This window comes from Protomyctophum bolini (assembly GCF_963924005.1).
Source record: "Protomyctophum bolini genome assembly, chromosome: 22".
NCBI lineage: Eukaryota > Metazoa > Chordata > Actinopteri > Myctophiformes > Myctophidae > Protomyctophum > Protomyctophum bolini.
The window spans coordinates 7,251,483-7,272,038 of record NC_137883.1 but is presented as its reverse complement, the minus strand read 5'-3'; the positions used below and the strand labels follow the sequence as shown (position 1 = coordinate 7,272,038).

General features: G+C 40.9%; 1 protein-coding gene across 3 annotated transcripts; it reads right to left on the bottom strand.

Annotated features, from left to right (window-relative positions):
* Positions 1 to 659: 659 nt before the first annotated feature.
* Positions 660 to 20,135, bottom strand: fyb1b (FYN binding protein 1 b). 3 transcript variants are annotated; one of them, XM_080756004.1, is made up of 20 exons: positions 20,042 to 20,135; positions 19,243 to 19,298; positions 13,132 to 14,134; positions 10,539 to 10,689; positions 10,035 to 10,111; positions 9,831 to 9,853; positions 8,904 to 8,956; positions 8,248 to 8,383; positions 7,253 to 7,412; positions 6,138 to 6,267; positions 5,887 to 5,906; positions 5,589 to 5,661; positions 4,548 to 4,640; positions 3,882 to 3,922; positions 2,792 to 2,882; positions 2,286 to 2,379; positions 1,988 to 2,150; positions 1,586 to 1,619; positions 1,260 to 1,291; positions 660 to 1,114 (listed from the first exon to the last, which is right to left on the bottom strand). In XM_080756004.1, exons 2-20 carry the CDS (start codon positions 19,243 to 19,245, stop codon positions 1,092 to 1,094), a joined length of 2,400 nt encoding a protein of 799 aa, XP_080612130.1. In that variant the 5' UTR covers positions 19,246 to 19,298; positions 20,042 to 20,135; the 3' UTR covers positions 660 to 1,091. The 3 variants fall into 3 exon arrangements, with proteins under 3 accessions (XP_080612130.1, XP_080612131.1, XP_080612132.1); XM_080756005.1 differs by lacking the exon at positions 20,042 to 20,135 and having other exon boundaries at positions 1,263 to 1,291; positions 19,243 to 19,440; XM_080756006.1 differs by lacking the exons at positions 4,548 to 4,640; positions 20,042 to 20,135 and having other exon boundaries at positions 19,243 to 19,440.
* Positions 20,136 to 20,556: the final 421 nt, after the last annotated feature.

Genomic DNA, 20,556 nt, shown 5'->3' with positions numbered 1-20,556 from the left:
CTGTTAACTGTGAGTGGACTGTGGACTGAATGTCTGTCCAACTGTCTAGCTGTTGTTGGAGGCTGTGCTCTGGATGTGCTGAACATAAAACGCGTGATGCTCAAGATAGGAAACCTAAGCGTTTTGGTCCAACACAAAGTTCTATTCGAAAAGAGTCTAAGGGCAAATTTGAATTATCTAGTCATTCTTATTCTCTCGTTACAGTATGTATACCGTAGTTAAATTTGGCGACCTAAGACATAGCACTATATAGAGCAGTCAGTGTATACGCATAGTTTTATTAGATATTCCACTGTTAGGTTCTATACGTATTATTCATGATGAATATTTCTTATGTATTTCATTACCATGTTTTTGTTATTGCTTACTGTAAATCACTCTGGCTTAAAAGCATCTTCTAAATGCCTAAATTGTAAATTGTAGTTAAATCATTTTGCTGGGGGCACCCTGGATTCATGTCCTTACTGGAAGTTGGTTAAATAGCAGACATGAAACGTTCAATGAGAATAAAACAAAAGCATATATATATAAGGCACCTGCAGCACATCGAAACCATGCATAGAAATAGAAACATATACAAATGAAAGACATTTATTTGTTTATCTAAGAGTTAATTTTAACAGCAGGTTAAATTAATCAAATCTCCTGCTGAACGAGAAAGCAAATCAAAATTGCATATAGTTCTTTTTTATTGAAACTGGCACCAGGACAAAAAAAAAGAAAAGGGAAAAAGAAAACAAAGAATACAAAGGGAGACATTTAAAATGAGAAATTAAATACTGCTGCTTCATGTAATGTTTTCCAATTGTGTCTTGATTTTACACTGTAGCCTACCTAATTGCAACCCAAAAAATGTTATATCATTAAATATGTTTTATGTTGCAAAATTAAAAAAAAAAAATCTGATCTTAACAAATACAATAATGTATAAAATACTGTATTGTTCTCATGACTGACGATAAATGCTAACATCACATCAGCAAACACAATAAATAATGTAAAGAAAACATATCAAAGTAAAGAATCAGGCCTAATGCCAAAGAGCATTCGTAATGAAGTCATTGCAATACAGTGATTAGAGGGGTCTTTTTTCAGTCGTTGTCATAGATGCAATCTGTGGAGAAATCATATCAACTATGAACATTTGCCATGAAATAGAAAATCCAAATAATCAAAACAATAGTAAAACCTCCTAGTAGTATTTTAGTGTGTAAAGTATGTGTTCATTATAAAATTACCCCCTAAACATTAAAACGTACCACCTCCAATGTCATCATAGATATCAGCATCCCTATAGGAACAGCAAAAGAAAATAAAGAATACATGAATATGAATAAAGAATTACATAATATATAAATTAAGCTGTACATCTGTCTGTGTGTGTGTGTGTGTGTGTGTGTGTGTGTGTGTGTGTGTGTGTGTGTGTGTGTGTGTGTGTGTGTGTGTGTGTGTGTGTGTGTGTGTGTGTGTGTGTGTGTGTGTGCGTGTGCGTGTGCGTATGGGTGTGCGTGTGTGTGTGTGTGCGTGTGCGTGTGCGTGTGCGTGTGTGCAATCATGTGTTTGTCTTTGAATGGGTCATACTTACTCCATGTCAATGTGGTTTGTCGAAACATAGCCAACTGCAAAGGAGAGTGTAATAATAGATCATTAATATTCATCTCAGACAGCAAGACATACATGTACACATGACATGTACTATTCTGACAGGTGGGTTTAGAGTGGGTTTTACAGTCTATGGTTTAGACACATGGGTATAGCCTACTAGTGTAGTATACTGTATGAACATTTTCACTGTTAAAGACAAGATGAAATGAGAAAGGTTCTAAAAGGTATTATATCTTACATATAGGTAGAGGCCTCGTATAAGCCCTTTGGACTTCTTGCCTCATTTGGGTCCATTTTTTACACATTAACATTTATTTAGGAGAATTAATTCTGTATTTTAATAGTATAGTATATAGACAGACACTAGACAGTAGTTACTCACACTTGCCCTCTTCATTCCTACAGATCAGCTTGTTGTCCACGGCTTTAACAATGACATCGACAGTTTCCCTCGGTTTGATTGCCAGATCTTTGCCACTCCACTTTTTATTAGATAATGTGGGGATGATGGTCACCTGATAAAGCACCTGGATATCCCCTTCATACTACAATAGTGTGGAAAGGATAAGAAGTCATGCGATGTCTTGCGATGTTTGAAAAATGAAAATCATTGCAAAGAGCTATACAGATAAGAATCACATGAGTGAGGGAACAGCAATGATGTAAGCAAAATCACATGCCTTGAACTTTTTCCTGAAGTCTCTTTCCTCTTTCTCAAACTTTTTCTGCTTCTTTGGGTCCATCTCTTCCATCTTGTGTTTCAAAGCTGTGAGGCTAGAGAGCAAATACACACACAGACAGACAGACATGATCTGCTAGGTCTCATAGTAAGTGCTCATTGCGTCCGCAATAATAACTTTAGGCCTGACCTCAAATAAAAATTAAAAATCTTCTAAATCCTCCAGTTTTCTGAAATAAATATTTTCACGATTTTTCTAAAATAGCAGACCCACAAGCTCGTAGTATGAGCTTGTAGATCTGCTATTTTTCAATAGGGGTTCCAGCCCAAAATGGGAGGATGGGTTAAATAGTAGAGATTTTAGTGGTCAAATTGAGATCTTAATGATGAGAAAATGAGAAAGCTGGCAAGTAACAGAATCCACATCACAGCCTTTAGACTTTAAAATGCAATATATGCTATAATTATGTGTGTGTATAAAACATTTTGGCTCTTTAGTAGTTTTACCTGCTGATTAGCGGTGGAAGACGAACAATTTGAGAGTCAACATCGTCATAAATGTCTTCATCAACTGCCGCTCCAGACTGGTCTAAGGAAACTAAAACAGGAATTGTTGAGTGAGTTGGCCAAGAAGAACACATTCTCATTTAGAGCAGTGGTTCCCAAAGTGGGGTCCGGGGACCCCCAGGGGTCCTTCCAGGGGGGGTTCCAGGGGGTCCCATGCAGCTAAATGATAGTTTGGAACCAAAATGTAACTCTGAGGCCTCATTCGCACGTACCAAACAGCAATCAAGAAAATGTTTGGTCGTTTTTCTTTTAGTTTTTTTGGGACACCACAATGCTTTTCCAATGGGAGTCACATGGTTTGATCAAACATTTGTGTTTGATCCCGATTGCTGGTGGTGTTCTGCCCCTCCCCCCTCATCAAACAAAAATGTTTGGTCAAACCGTGACCCCCATTGAAAAAGCATTGTGGTGGCCCAAAAAACTAAAAAACGCTTGATTGCTGTTTGGTACGTGAGAATGAGGCCCCAGAGTGTGTGGATCCGTCCCTGACGGGTCCATTTGGTTCCATTTGTACGCTCTCAGAGTTAAATTAACATTGATTTTACAATATAAATTGGGCGTCCCAGAGATAGAAATGTCATTAAATGGGGGTCTGCAGACTAATATGCATGTCAAACCTGGGGGTCCTTGAAATGAAACGGGTTGAGAATCACTGCTAGAGAGCCGTAAAAATATATTATATTATATGATTTGGAATATCTTTTCAAATGGGGGGTTCGTGGGCTAATTATAGTGTAAATGTGGGGGTCCTTGACATGAAAACGTTTGGGAACCACTGATTTAGAGCGTGGGCCTCAGGAAGGAACTGCAAAAGGAGTAGTAGGATGTTGCACTTCACTAGCACTGGAAACTGTACTGGGACGTATACAGTATACAAATTAGCTATAGCTAACTCTGAGCCCAACAATTCCATTGCATATATTATTATTTTTTAATGAGAAGAATAGTTCATGGATCATAAACGTGAAGCACAAACTGTTTAACAAAAATATAACTACAGTATAATAGCTTTTAAAAAGAAAATAGATACCTGAATTCCCCTCCGCAGAAAACTGGCTTGGTGGAGGTACTCTGACGTGGAAAAAAGGTAGGCCTATTAGCATTAATATATTATACACATTCAATAAAATTGCATGGGTTAACATTGGATTAAATGAATTAGTAAGTAGTAAAATGTTCTGATCATGCAATGATAAGTCATTAGTGATTAGTTAATTGCACATCATTTGTTTGCTTCCACCTCCACGTTGGGAGGTAATTCCTGACTGAAACAACAGAAATGAATGAATCCACATTAAAATAACTTTAAATAATTAGTCAAGTGACCAGAAATCGAAACACCGATTCCATTGAATCAACAATCAGCTGAATGTTACTCTAATTGATTGGCCTGTCTGGTCAGTAATCAAACTTCAATTATTACGACTAATCATTATTGTTAATGAAAAGGGTGTAGATGCCCATGTTGTGCTGATCTGGAGTCAGTTGTTACTCTTAAAGTGAAGGAAATGGTGTGGGGAAACATGACTTCTAATCAGCAAACAAGGGCAACTTCACCCCAAAGTGGTTATTTTAAAGTTCAGGGATTAGCATCATTGGGCGTGCAGATCTGTGATCATGTCGTGCTTCATTTCTTCTCCGTATAGTAGTGGGATCACAAAGTGTAAACCGGGCTTTACAACGGAGAGTGTTTTACTCATTGGTGGTAGTAGCAGGTTTCCTCCACTCAAACATCCTCAGGAGCCCACGAGACATTGGTGACGACTTGCGTTCCAGTGGGACAGAGGGACTTGGGAGCATGTCCAAACCAAAGGTGAAAAGTAAGTACCATTTTGTTTCTCTTTAAATATTCAGTTTCAGTTTGTTACTTGTGAACACACGTGCATACGGTATATGTTGACTTTATGGTATAGTTCTGTGTGTATAAGTAAGCCTTGCACAGCCTTGAGGCCCATATAGGGGCAGGAGCCTATATCTCCTGTTTCTGTAGCGTGGGCAGAGTGTCAAGCAGGGAAGCACCGGGTCTCTGGTATGACCCGGCCGGGCATCGAACCCTGACCTCCCAGTCTCAGGGCGGACACTCAAACCACAAGGTCACTGAGCCGTACTGTACACTCTCTGTGTGTACAGTATGCATTATCTTGTGTTGAATGAATACACATTCTGACGAAAAATGCATCATGTTATTTGTGTTGTTTGTATTTACAGTAATACTGAAGCAACGTCCTCATCTTTGTTGGATATAATTTCAATATTTCTTTTTGCTTTTGATTTGTTGCATCAGCAATACAGGGAGCGGATTTGGCATCATGTATTGATCATTACTCCAAACAATACATTTGTGGAGATAATGGTTAAATAAGATCATTATTAGATGCATCTAAATGAACATGTCGTGGCTCTGAAACATGGCCCAATTACTAATAACGTGTAATGCTGGTGACACAGAAATGTAACCTTATTCATTGTAAGTTGTTAATATAAACTCTCAGCTGAATATAAAAACGACATCTTATAAAACCTTATTTTCTTCTGTATGGGTCAGTTCATTCATTTGTATACTAGTGTATGTCTTTATACGTCTTGATGAATTGAATACGCATACTGTAGGACCACGAGGCCCTCAGGGCATTTTGTGTTATCCTTTTAGCATTATTGTATAAATGTAACTGTGCATCTGTACTTTTTTCAAACTGTTAATACAGTATCCTATCAATCAATCAAAATGCATTCTCACCTGATATCCAGACTTGGATCAACCACATCATCATAGATATCTCCATCCTCCTCAGGTGGAGGGGGCAGAAACACTAAAGGATTAAAAAATATATATATAAAAATAAAACACTAAATACTAATAATATATAATCATAAACATAGCAACACCACCAAGGAAAAATACTGAGACACAACTGAAGAAACAAATTTACCCTTACTTACAATCATGACAGCATGCATGTCTTCAGATATATATAAAACAATTTGTTAAAAATGTAAATTAAAGTGAATCAAAATACAATTATTTTGGAGCATACCTCCAAGTCTTTTGATGTCACTGTAGAGAGAAGAAATGTTCACATAGATTTATAAGGATAGAGTTAAGGATTGCTGGTTGAGAAACTATTCACTTCATGCAAACACATATACACGCACATACACACGCACATACACACACACACACACACACACACACACACACACACATCGCACACACGTCGCACACGCACGTCGCACACACAGTAATATTTATAGGAAGAATTATAATGTAATATTCCCTGTACTGTACCTGTTGTCAGGAGCGATATCTATGTCATCATAAACCTCAGGGTCATAGTCCTGCTGGGTCATAGCAGAGCTTCCCTGGTTCTTCAGAGAGTCAAAGTCAATTTCCACAGAAGCAGTCTTCACATAGCCAACTAGAAAACACAAAGACACACAGTCAGACAGACAATCGTGCAAGCTGCACATGCAGGCACGCAACACCATCAATCTTGTATGGGGGTCCTTGGCATGCAATATTTTTGGATGGGGGTCGGCGGCCAAATAGAGCCACTGATATAAGCATATACCAAAATATTTTTTAAATTGAAGTCATGTTGGAGATTGTTGAAACTGAATAGCCATGATAGAAGTCCAAATATGTCCCATGGCGGTTTAGAGTTATTGGTCTTTAAAACTAACAGTGTGTGGCGCGGACGGATAGCTCAACCGTCTGGGAACCTAGGCTGCTGAGCCAGCCTGACGGCGTGCCGCGGGTTCGACTCCCGATCCCGACGGCCTTCGCCGCTTGTCTTCCCCCCCATTTCCTGTCAGTCTACTTTCAACCTATCAATAAAGGCAGAAAAGGCCCCAAAAGATATATCGTAAAAAAATTAACTTTCTATCTATGTACACAGTAAAATAGTGTTCATCTATCCATTTGTAACAGAGTACAAACAGAAATGGACCCATTTTCACACTCTCAGAGTTAAATGAATAATGATAATTCTACTTGACTGTACTGTAGCATGTACATTGTATAGCTCTCTCTCTCTCTCTCTCTATAGGGGTGCGGAGGGGTCAGAATCACATGAACCATATGACTGCACGGGGCTAGGTCGGATGTGGCTGAGGCCTTGGAGCGCTTTGCACATGCCAGTACTGTATGCATAGCATGCACACGCATGCACACTATACACGCACACATGCACACGTGACACACACTCACACACACACACACACACACACACACACACACACACACACACACAAACCGAAAGCCTTCGCTATGCGACTTAATACCCACAAGCTGTCAGATACAAACCAGACTTGCCGAAACCTGAACACAATGTCTATATAGTTATTGTTCACACAATGACAATGACAATGACAAACAGCATAAGAAGAAAACACAAGGCGTACTGGAGCCGTCTTCTGTCCGCCCCAGCCATTTGCCCTCTGGGTTGCCCTGGACGCGGATGATATGCACCTCGTCTCCTTTCCTCAGGGACAGCTCTGTCTTACCGCCTCGACTGTCCACACGAGCTGTCCCTTTGTGGATTACCTGCAGTGGGCCAGACAACTAACACACACACACACACACACACACACACACACACGCACGCACATGCACGTACACACACACACACACGCACGTACACGCACGCACGCACCCACACACACACACACACACACACACACACACACACACACACACACACACACACACAGGGAGGTTAGAACAGGGAGTGAGTGTCTGTTAATTTGAGACAGGTTGGTCAAAGAATCTACATCCTGACAGTTTTCTGAAAAAGCTATGTTTCTATGTCAGTCCTTCTTCGATTATTCAAAAATAGCAGACCTATGTACTGTAGATCTGCTATTTTTCAAGAGCTAAAGCATAACATAATGCTAACACCAAAAGGGGTTAATGTCATCGCTGTTGGGTAGAAATCTTGTATCTCCATATTTTCCGAGTAACTTAGTTAAACCCTACTTCGTCATACTACAGTATATGACACGATAGTGAAAAAATAAATAACATACGGTAGCAGAACTGCAAGGTCACAATGGGTTGCACCGCAACACGTGACGTAGTTAGTTATTTATGAAACATTTTGGAAAGTGAAAGTGTGTCTGTGGATTTTATAAATATTTAACCAATGGGGGGAAAAAAGTATTAACAAGAGCTTGTATAGCTTAATATAGCTTTGGATCCATTCAAATACACGTTATATTTTTTCCATTCACTGGAAAATATACAGGACGAGGTTATCACCCGACCGACAGCAACGATATTATAGTAGGATAGTCACTTTGAATAGGATAGATATTATAGTAGGATAGTCACTTTGAATAGGATAGATATTATAGTAGGATAGTCACTTTGAATAGGATAGATATTATAGGATAGTCACTTTGAATTTCTTCCTGGCATCTTGTTCTTTCTTCTCACGCTCTCTCTGTTCTTTCTTCTCCAATTCCACACGCCTTTTCTCTTCCTTCTCGTCTTTGTCTCTCTTCTTCTCTTGTTCCTTGGGGTCGGTGGTGTCCCTGTTGAGGGGCAGAAAGGGAGACAGTGATGGACGCAGCAGCAAGTCAAGGCTCATACATAGTCTGGATTTACGGTGGTGGGGTGACTGACCACCGAACTACAACATGACGTCACTGAGCCACGGTGAAGAGCAAACCACCGCCACCGCTCCAGCCCTTCTCTCTGTTTTTACTCACCACCGCTCAACGTTATTTCAGCTCCGGTGGTCAGCTGACCACCGGAGCGGTGGTCACCTTACCACCGAAAATCCAGACTATGAATAGGCCTTCACAGCAGGAGGAGATCCCTCTCCTGACTGACTGGATACAATTGGTATCCCATTAGTAAAGCTAAATGCTGTAGAGATGGGGAGACCCATGTTACTGAAAATCACTTAAGCCCCGTTTAAGTAAGCATGCACGATGGGAAAACAGCCTTGTGAACAATTCCAACATGGGTCCAAAAGTTTAGAAGAGTGGCAGGTCATTTGTGATTGAGGTGCCCTTTGTGGGGGGGGGGGAAACCCATAGTCGCCCTCACCATCGCTCATCGAGATCCTCATACATCTCCTCATCACTTTCATCCTCTTGGCTCTGTGCAAAAAAAGAAGAAACAAAATCAATAAATAAGCAAGGAAAATAATTGCGACCGAAGGAATTGTGCATTTCCCGTCAGTGTGTGTGTTGGTTGGTCGGGGTGAGAGATCAAGTGACATCACGTGACATCATCAGGGCTGGAGCATGTGACATCACGTGACATCATCATCAATATTAAGCCCATATATGGAGATCCCTGATGTCAATATTGACCAGCAACTCTACATCTGACCTCAAACCCTTAGATCTCCATATATGCAGCTGACCTGTTCTGACATTCCATTATTATGTTGATCCTTCCCCATCCATCCTTCCTCTGCGATGTCTCCCTTTTGACTGATACCTGTCCATTTAAACTCTAGACGGGCCTGCCCCAAAGTTATTAGTGCAGCCGTGCTCGGCAGCCGGCAAAAACTAGAGTTCCTAAAAGGCCCTGTGCCAAAGCGCCAGCGCTCGCCCAGCAGTCTGCTGTCACCCAGGCGGATGCGTGCACTTTCTCGCCCTCAGGTGTCTTGACTGGTAATATATAATGTACTGTATGTCTTGCTGTCTGTATGGAATTAACCAGCTCAAACCTTTTAATTTCAAAGACTCCCAGTTTGACCCCCAATCTAATACAGTGTAAAATCCTCAGTATACAACTTGAATACCAAACTATCGATCATTTAGCTGAGGATCCCCTGGAGGCTGATCCAAAGGACCCCATGTTGAGGATCAATGCACATTATAGTACTACTATAAACAACAGTGTGTGTATAAACACAAATATGTACTTTACTACCGTATCCACAGTTCCACACGTCTGGGATTGTGCTCTGTGCACATGTGCGTGAGCAATTATAAAATATTTAATCAAATTAAAAACACTCACCTTTGGCCTTTGACTTGGGTGACCTACAGAACAGGCATGATGAATTGTCATTACAAGTGAATTTCATTTATTCACTATTGTCGTAATATAATAGCATTCTGATTACTGAACACATTATAAGTATAACATTAACAGAATATGAACTGAAATGATCCGAACAATGGTATGAATGATAATGTGAATGTCCAATTGGAGCTCTATTACCTGTGGAGGGTGGTAGTGGAGGCGGAGAGGTCATCAAGCCAACGTCATCATAGTTCTCATCTTGATCTGGTTGGATTCTGGAGGCACAGTTAAGTTAGATAATATATGCTAGTAATATGCTAACTCTTACACAATCTTCAAATCTTAGAGATAGTCCCTAATTCCTGCATGCACCTCAGAAGAATCTATACCATCAGCTGCCATTTGTGTTCGCACAAATATATTTAAATATCTTTATCCATGTATCCATTTCTGCTAAGCAGCAAGCTGCATAGTGTTCGACTAATTTGAGCGGCTCCAAAGGTGAAACAAGTGGGGGGGGGGGGGGGGGGGGGAGGCGGGACATGCACTCTGTTTTCCAGGATTTTCAGAGCTTTCAATGCATTCGAAAAGTATTATTAAACAGAAATTCGTAGGTGCGTGCGTGTTGTGCACGCGAGTGTGTGTGTGTGTGTGCGTGTGTGTGTGTTTGCGTGTGTGCGTGCGTGCGCGTGTGTTACTTACATGGCTCCTGGGTGTCGTGGGGGTAAAGAAGGGGCTGAAGGATGTGAGGTCAGCGATGGGGTCACATGGTTGGGGTGAGAGGTCAGCGATGGGGTCACATGGTTGGGGTGAGAGCCTGGGGGAAAGGAGGCCTTCCTCAATGCTGCCGGACCTTCATCACAACAAACACATATAGTCATAAGCAAGGGTCAAAATGCGTGCATGAACACATAGACATAAGCAAGGGTAAAAATGCGTGCGTGCGTGCGTGCGTGCGTGCGTGCGTGCGTGCGTGCGTGCGTGCGTGCGTGCGTGCATTCGGATGCATCCTGCACTCTCTCTGCACTGAATTGTAAAATGATGATTTACAACTTAGGCATTTAGCGTGCTCTCTTATCCAGAGGAACTTACAATGCAAAAACAGATGACATAAACGTAAAGTCAACAAATGACAGTGTAAATTATGTCATTAAGTAGATCATCAAGTAGAGTGCAAAGAAAAACAATGTAGTGCTTCAAAGTAATAGTCATCTTTAAAATAGCCTATATTTGTTGCACCTTCCTCGTTTACTTTCCTGTAGTTAATCTAACGTTCAAAGAAAAAGAAAACACATACTGCAACAAAGGCCTCATGCCTCATCAAGTGCAGGGTGAAAAACAAAGTTACATGCCTTAAGAAACAAATAGAAAAGTATCTTCACTGGTATACAATACACCAAGGTGACTAGATATCAAAGTAAAACATTATGATGTGATTAATATGTCCAACAGAGATGCATGTCATTGCAACCTGTACGTCAGAAAAGAGATCTGTATCATTATTAGTATTATAACACTGCAATAACCAAACCTGTGCATTGTGGCCCATTGATGCACCATGAAGGCTGTGAAGTGAGCCCCCAAATAATATTGTAAAGCACTACGAGTTTAATGATAACGTAACATCAATGTTAAAAAGGGAATGTAAAAGAATAAACTCATAAAAGTGGTTAAATACATTTGGAAGGAACATAAAATAAAATCATATAAGCTGTCCAGGGAATGTGTTTACTTCTTGTAAAGAAATACAATAAATAAATGTAACAATTTAGCAAGAAATAAACACATTTATAACAAATTAAACAATACGTTTTAATTGAACACAAAACAGATAAAGGTTTAACATGAAATGAAGGGAGATGCCTTGCTATAATAAAGTCTAATGTGATCCATATCTAAACAAAAACCGTGTCTACCATACAGTAGTATGGTATCGTCCGGGGAGCCCAATCTCATTCTGTCAGCTATTAGGCATTGAGATGTCTTGTGGTGTTTTTTCCCCCACAATACTGTAAAGTCTGGCTGCAATACTAATACTGTTGTCGTGTATACCTGTTGCCTCATGCCGGACTGTTTTATTGCAGGGTCAGAGAGTTGAACTTGAACTTACTTCCCCATGCATCATGATGCATGCAAAGAGACAGCATCAGCTGTACAGACTCAGAGGAGACTCAGAGAAGAGAGGAGGTGACAGGGGGAAGCAGGCAGGGGACAAACTGAAAAGGGAACTCGATTGCATATAGAGGAACCAAGCATTTGTATGACTGGAGAGAGGGAGAGAGAGAGAGAGAGAGAGAGAGAGAGAGAGAGAGAGAGAGAGAGAGAGAGTTCAGCACCTGAACAAAACACTGTCAACTCTCTGACTTCATATGCTTACTGGGTGGACCTTTTGGTGTTTTAAGCATCATGTTATACTATAGCTATTGAAAAATAGCAGATCTACAAGCTCACAGCGCAGCACCGAGTGCCGCGCTACGAGATTGTAGGTCTGCTATTTTTGAAAAATCTTGAAAATGTGGTGAAAATCTTTGAATATATGTTCTTTCAGAGCGAACGTTTTTAACTCAAATCTTCTTGAACAAATACTGCGTTCAAGTTCAGGAGACTTCGGGGGTAAAAATTAATTCTCCTGAATGCTGCATGCCTTCCGGCATGGCATGGAAAGGAGAGGAGTGGCATTTGCATTTCTTTCACCATGTAGTAAACGCTGCATTCGTGGTCTGGAAAGGACAGTTGTTTCACAGACGGGTAAACGGGCAGGGGCTGTACGCCCCCTTTGATGTCTATGTGTGCACGTCCCTGCTCCTGTCGATGGTATACACAAGCTGAACAAACACACGACACTTTTCCCTGTTCATAGTTTCCCAATAAAATCACAGTTTCAGATCTTACGCTATCCGCTAATCTATAAACATTTATTTTGTGACTATATGGAAACTTTTGGACTTTGGATAGCTTTTGGAGATCAAAATGTATACTGGAAACATAGTGAGTATCAGCAACTGCAGCCCCAATCTAAATATAGCGAGTGTTAATGACACAGTTGTATGTGACTTGGTTGTATTTATTTGACATTTATACTAGCTGGCATGAATGCAGTGTTCATAAATAATTAACGTTTCTTCTCAGTTTCATTGCCAAAAAACCCACAATATGTTTTTGCACATGCCGATTGTGTCACATCTAGCCTAGGCTACATATATTCAAAAGGCTTATATCTCATTATAGGAGGAGGACATACAGATTTGCAACAACAATTTTGATTATAATGATATATTTGTTCAAACCAACTCACCCTCATTGGAGACATGAGTGGCTCCTCTGAAGCCCTCGAGGCTGACTCTGGGAGGTCTGTTGGGCTTGGCCGGGGCAGGGCCCAGGGCTAAACTGTTGGGTAAGGGGTTTCGTTTGGGGTCGCTGTCGTTGGTCTCAGTGGAAGCGGCGGCCATCATTTTGACAAAACTAGGTTTCTTGGAAAGCGGAGGCCTGTCAGGTGGGGTGGAGTTGCTAGCACTAAGGGGCCGTTTGTTGACCCCGCCACCTTTCGAGTCATCGTCCGACTCTCTCTCCTTGTTGAAAATACTCTGAGTAGTCCTGAAGTTGGAGATGTTAGCAGCAGAGTCTGGCGTATGGGACGTTTTGTTTGCGGCGTCCATATTAACTCCTCCCACGTCCTCATTTCGTAGACGTAACTTTGACACCGAGCTGGTTGGTTTAAGTTGGAAAGGCGGTACCTTTGGCGGGGTGGGGCTGGCAGTGGACAATGAACCCCCGCTGTCCTCTTTGGCCCAGGGGGGCTTGAAATTGGCGGGTGACCCCGGGGGCGGAGGGGGCATGGGAAAGGCGGGCTTGGACCCAGGCAGGGTGGAGCTCAAGGAGGGCTTGTGGAGCGGAGGCCTGGGCACTGGGACTTTAACCTCGGCATCCGGCGAGAGAGGTGGCTTGATGGGGAACGCTTTATATGCAAACAAAGGTTTAATGTTGCCGTTGGAGTCCTCTTGGGTGTTTGAAGACATGCCAGGCAAGCCTTTGGTCTTGGGTGCCCATCGTACCTCCGGGGCACTTTTTGTGGATTGATTGGAGACGGTGCTTTTAAGGAAAGTCGGTTTAGGTGGAAGTGTGCTGCTTGAGAGGCTCTCCATGACAGGTTTCTTGGGCTGCGGCGGCGGGCCAGAGGACACGGTAGGATGCAGTGCTGTTTTTAAGCGTCCCGGAGGTGGGGAAGGTGTCTCTTCAGTGCTGTTGGCACCACCAGCCTGAAAGCGAGCCATAATGGCCTTTACATCGGCTTTGTTTTCCTGGAGGGAAGAGAAACAAACGGAATTCATGAATTCATCTAATTCAGAATCTGAATAAAAATATTGTTGCTCCCGGGTGGAAACCTTAATATACTGGCTGCACAGAATAATTTCTGATATTGATACAGTATCTTATATCTCAGATCAGTATAGCCTATGCAGTATACAGTATGTGCTTATATTCATTAAATAGTTCCTGTTGTGTAAAAAAAGCCTCTTATACAGTATAACAATTGCACCAAACAGGAAGTTGGGACAATGGGCAACACTGTTAGTGAATGTATGAAACTTGCGAATGTACACAAAGGCTGTGCAGGTAGACGACCACATGACATGGCCCTAAAAATCCTTTGGTTCCATTTGTAGTAGGCTAAGTATATAAGGCTATACACTCTCACAGTTACAGAGTCCAGTCTGTTACAGTCTGGATAAATAGATGACTCCAGACATGTTTCAAAATGAAGTATCCCTTCAAGTATGGCATTTAAAATAAGTTCTCCTAAGCAAATTGTCTATAAATGTCAAGGATATCGATTCTCCAATGAAAGTAGAAATGAATGTTGTTGTGGCAGGTGCACGGCAGTAATACAATACATCACAATTAATGTGAAAAGTAACAGTAGCAAGTAGGACAAAAGTAGAACAATATAAAAAGACCACCGGGCGTCAACTGTATCCATGTATCTTTGTTGCAGGCAAATCTAGCATGCATGCGCATTTTGTTTTCATGCAAATTCCCCAGCCTGTACAGTCAGTCAACACAAGGTGTTTTTGTCTAGTAAGTTGTTATTATAGTAGGAGGGGTGAGAGTGTAACACTGAATGTCACTGTAGTACACAAAGTAGCCTAAAGTATGCCTTTTTTTTTTTTAAATAAACGAATGAATAAAACAAAACATTGATATCCCCTCAATTGGTTAATTCATAATGTGCCTGTTCCCTTCCTAGAAATGTAGTGAGTCAAAAGTAGGCTACAATATTTGTGTCTTTGAAAGTGCTGATACTCACAATATTTACTTACATACGTATACAGTACTCAAGTAAACATGTTACGTTAGCCTACTGTCCACCACTGATAACATGCTGTCTTCCTGAGATGTGCAAATACAGTATTCTCTCATCAGCTCTTTGAGTGAGTTCCACACAGTAGACAGACGGGTAAAAGGGCAGAGGCTGACAACAAAGGCAGCCCCCTTTGATGTCTATGTGTGCATGTCCCTGGTAGACATGAGTAGGGAGCTGCCACACCCGTTTAATGAGGCTGGTTTGAATGAAGCCAGACACACAGCATGAACAATACCACAGCTATAGGAGGAAGTAGAGATAACAGGAAAGGAAAAGTACACCACCTGGCCTGTGTGCCATTGCAACAATTACAACAAAGCACAATACAGGAAAAGAAAACTGTATACTTCAACAAAGGGAAGCCGCCACAGCGGAAAGAAATGGCACGCTTTCAACGCAGGAATTTCATGTCCACCTCCACCCAACACTCTTATACAGTGAAAAGACACGCCAATATTATATGATTAAAAAATCTTTAAAAAAAATAAATAATATATATATATATATATATAATCCAGTATCGTAATTGTATCATTATTGGGTTGGCTTGTAAGGTCATAGACTGGTAAATTAGGGATTTTGTATTATTGTATAAGAAGAAGGGGGAAAAAAAGTGCACATGAATTTTATTTTATTAAGTGTAAAAAAAAAAGGGGGAAATAATGAGAAGAATTTATGCGTTTTATGTATGAACTTGTGTGTGTCACAATTTTAACCCATTCTGACCGGGCACCCATTTTGGTGTTAGCATCATGTTATGCTTTACCTATTGAAAAATAGCAGATCTACAAGCTCATATCGCGCCACCGAGTGGCGCGATACGAGCTTGTAGGTCTGCTATTTTTGAAAAATCGTAGAACGACTGACATTTTTCTAGAATCTGATCTCAGGTCAGAATGGATTAATCAGACCAGTGTGTGTCCAGTGGAAACCTCGTATGAATCTGATCTCAGGTCAGAATGGGTTAATATGTAGGCTATAGCCTATACTGTTTTTGAGTCTGGCGCAGAGGAGTTATCCTGTGCTGGAAACCATTTCAATAAACTTTAATAAGTATCTATCTAAATAATTATGACCTTGAACTTTCAATCAACATTTTGTGTAATAGCTTGCCACTGCCAGCCAAGACTAGTAATAATCCTTATATGTGGTGGTTATTATTAGTTATTTAACCTGAAACGCATAATAGTTTACTGAGAAACGTATATAGTTTATTTGTCTGCTTGAGTGAAAGCAGACAACATTGTCTCGTACTGGTGGCGGCATTTTGAACAGTTTGGCGATTTCTTTCGTAGTTTAGAAACACATCGATGGGCTGTATTTTGCGTGTCTTAAGTACCAGGTCTTATTACCTAACTTGAGTAAACAAAAGACCTGGAGGCGTGATCAATGCCATTTGGCTATTCTGAGTGGCCAAAGAGCATTGATCACGCCTCCAGGTCTTTAGTTCACTCAAGTTAGGGAATAAGACCTGGTACTTAAGACACGCAAAATACAGCCCATATAGTGTCCATAAGGAAAAATGTCACCAATCCGTGGTTAACCAGCAACACTTTGATTGCTGGACATCCCTGAACGATGCATTTCAGCTGACCACATTTACAGTATTCACACAGTGGCCATTTTGGCCTTATGGCACACTCAGGGGTCACTGAGGGGTCACACTCAGGGGTCATGAGGGGTCACACTCAGGTGATGGAATATTGTAGTGAGCACTGAGCAATGTTGCCATGTCTGCTGATTATAAGTGACTTGTTTTCCTGTTAGGATGCTTGTAATTATTGGTATAGTTGTGGGTTGCGTTGTAGGCCTATGCATTTTGTCATCTGAAAATATTTTATGGCAGGGAGTCGGACTAGAGATTTGTGTTGTTAAAATGTAAAAAGATATATATATTTTTTAAATTCTTCACTTACTTTTACACAGATTGTTTTGAAAATTGCAGATCTACAATCTCGCAACACGTCACATCGCAATCTACAAGGCTGCTGGAGGTCCATGGGGCTCCATGCTCCATGGCTGTGATGCTGTTTTCTGAACTCTGACAATAAATTGAAACTCTGGAACAACTTTAATTTGCCTGTTTGCAGTCGACTCATTCTCTGTATCTTTGCCTGAGTATTTAGTCAAGTCTTTACGTATGTTCATGGGCTAAATAGTTTTGTTCATATACTTCAAAGTGGAGTTAATTTACTTCATACTGGTGCCGAAACCCAGTGCCTTTGGGGTGATTCACTCCAGGCTCAAGGACCAGTGGTAGGGATTTTTCAGTCTGATCGTTTGTCTAGTTCAACATATAATGGGCATGTATGTTGATTTTATGTGGTATTTTAATTAGAGAAGTTGACTTAATGGGGATGAAGATGCCTAAGGGAGATTTGGAAACTGTATAGAGATATTTACCGGAGTAAAATTAGATGTTTCTTTGTCAGACGAAAGACAGTGCCCCTGTCGTACGCATAAGTGTTAATCGTCCTAATTGTGCATAAAGTTCTTATTTATGTTCGAATAAATTTGTGAATTGGTAAAGTCAACGAAGGTACTTATGCTATAACATGTGGGGAAACTCTAAAGTTATATAGGACACTCTAGGATTTTAACGTAAGTAGGTAATCTTTAGCATGCATGAGATCTGGACAGCTCTTTTAAATGGGAAGAGGGTAGCGTATGGTCACTGCAGTAGACTGGTTATTTGTATGAGCCTTGGTAATCTAGAGTATTTAAATAATTATGGATGCTCTCTGCATGTGCTAAAAGAGGAGTTAACTAAACAAAAAACGAAAGTTACGAATCATTTTTTGGATGACTATGGTCATTTATCCTTGACATTAGCTGAAGCTAAGAGCTTCAGATGCCAAGTATGAAAACCGTAACACACTTTGAATTCGATAATTGGGTGCTTTGATTAAGCAAAGGGGTTGGATTCAGCGACGTGTATTGTGTTTCAGTGTCAGATTTCTGTAATACGCGTACGGTTTATCAGTTATGTATAATATAGCTTAAATAACCATGTTCTAAACTAGTGTAAACTAAAGTGGATCTTTGTCTCTCATGGGTGAGAGACAGGCGTGTTTGGACAAGACGCATAGTCACCCTTCACAGCTGGCACTCTATGGTAAATATAGGTATGCTAAATAGATCAGCTGCTGATAGCAAGCAGCTACACCTATACTGTGCTCCCTGGTGACCATACCTTATTTGGACATGTGTGGACCACTTTAGACTTCAGGGGGGTGGGGAACCTGAGACCACCTTTTCCCTTTGATGTCTTTGTTCTGATCTATATAAAATCTACTGAAAATGTCTATCTGTGTGTTAGTCTTCAGGAGCCGAGAGGCTGCTGGAGGTCCATGGGGCTCCACGCTCCATGGCTGTGATGCTGTTTTCTGAACTCTGACAATAAATTGGAACTCTGGAACAACTTTCATTTGCCCGTTTGCAGTCGACTCATTCTCCGTATCTTTGCCTGAGTATTTAGTCAAGTCTTTACGTATGTTCATGGGCTAAATAGTTTTGTTCATATACTTCAAAGTGGAGTTAATTTACTTCACTATCCAGTCCAAATGACAATTTACTCCCCCGCACAATAAAAGCAAGCCTGGAATGCAGATGATGGAACCTCTTCTTGGTGCAATACCGGGCAATACCGAAGAGGAACATTGATTTGTATATTTCCAATGTGATGAAAAATTGTTGCACAATCTAGCTGACACAACTAAACAGCCACTGACTGCTGCCACTTCTCTAATACTCTAATACTCTAGTACTCTAATACTTTTCTATATTATTACCATGTAAAAAATGACTTCCCCAAACATGTGTGAACAGTACAAACAGTACAAAAACAAGCTACTTTTATTTACTTTGCAACTAGATATGAAATATGACCTGTTCAGATTGGTGGCTTCTATTGGAATCAGATTTTGAGTGGTGGGTGACCACTAAAATGTCTCACCATATTCCACTGCATATGATGAGCTCTCAGTAAACCGAGTACAGTTATAATTGTAGCTGCGTATGCCATAATGTATAGGCTATACTCACCATGTTTGAAGGTTGACGGCTCTCTGAGAAGAGAAGATATTTGTGTCGGCGAGCTGCTGTGGAGAGAAACTGTGAATGAGGATGGAGCAAACAGGAGCGTGACAACGATTTATAATGTGTATCCTGCACTGTGTCCTGTCATTCTGCAACCAACTACTTCCCTTCTCAGTACTGTGTACATTTGTGTGCGTGCATGTGTGTGTGCGTGTGTGCTTGCTAGCCATGGCTCCTTTATAGGCCTATCTCTAGGTTACCATCTCATTGATTTGCATATTCCCAGCAAACTCCCTGTAATTTCCAGACTGTGATGTAGGCACTAGGCACGCGCACAGACACACACACACACACACACACACACACACACACACACACACACACACACACACACACACACAATTTATTTGCGTTCACATTTAACAAGAAATTTGTGAACACAAACAATAGTAGTGACTCAACAATAAGAATTTCAGGATGCAAATCAGGGTATACAGGAATGAAGCATCGCCACCTCCATAGGGCCAATTATCACAGACACTGAACAGAATTTTGCCAATGCCTTATTAGCTCTATAGGCTTGGGCATTACAGCAATCTGCAGGCCTCTCACAACTGATTTATGGACATTACCGAGGCTTCCAAATAATTATGAACACAAGCAGTTTACATTTGTAACCAACTAACCATGTATAATAGCACGCGCACACACGCACGCACACACGCACACATACACACACCCCACTAAAGACAATGCTGAAAGCAGTGAGTAAAGACAAAATGAAAGTACAATATTTGATTCATACTTGTGTTGTGATCTTAGATCTGCCATCAGCATGTGTAAGATTAGGCATCACTAAAAAACAATGGTTGAACATCATCTGAATCAGCAGCCGGAGAAAAATAAACAAAAGACATATAGTAAGTAGTCTTGGGCGTAGTCGTAAGTAAGTAGTCTTGGGCTAGGCCTAGAGTAATGACCTGCAAGGACGTAAGGAGAACAGAAAATAGCCCGCAATTAGCAGAAAGAGAAGTAAAACTGAAAGAATAAGAGAGGGATGGACATTTTTTTTCCCCCAGCTCTCTTTCACTTCAGTATGCTGCACATATCTGCCAAGAAGAGTTCACAGACTGCAAACACATGGCCTTTTGGAGCCTCTGGCATTTCTCCTTGACTGCCCGTTTCACAGAAATATATCCATGGTATTAATTTGACCACTTGTGAGTGTATACCAATGGTCCATTGGTTTACACACTCTCTGGAGTCTGGACTTTACAATGTTCCCTCAGCTCTCTTCCTCAGCTGTGTGGTTTAATAGTG

Coding starts and splice junctions, on each gene's coding strand:
- fyb1b (XM_080756004.1), bottom strand. Junction 5,662..5,886: donor TGACATCAAAAGACTTGGAG/GTATGCTCCAAA, acceptor TTAATCCTTTAG/TGTTTCTGCCCCCTCCACCT. Junction 1,292..1,585: donor ACAAACCACATTGACATGGA/GTAAGTATGACC, acceptor CTGTTCCTATAG/GGATGCTGATATCTATGATG.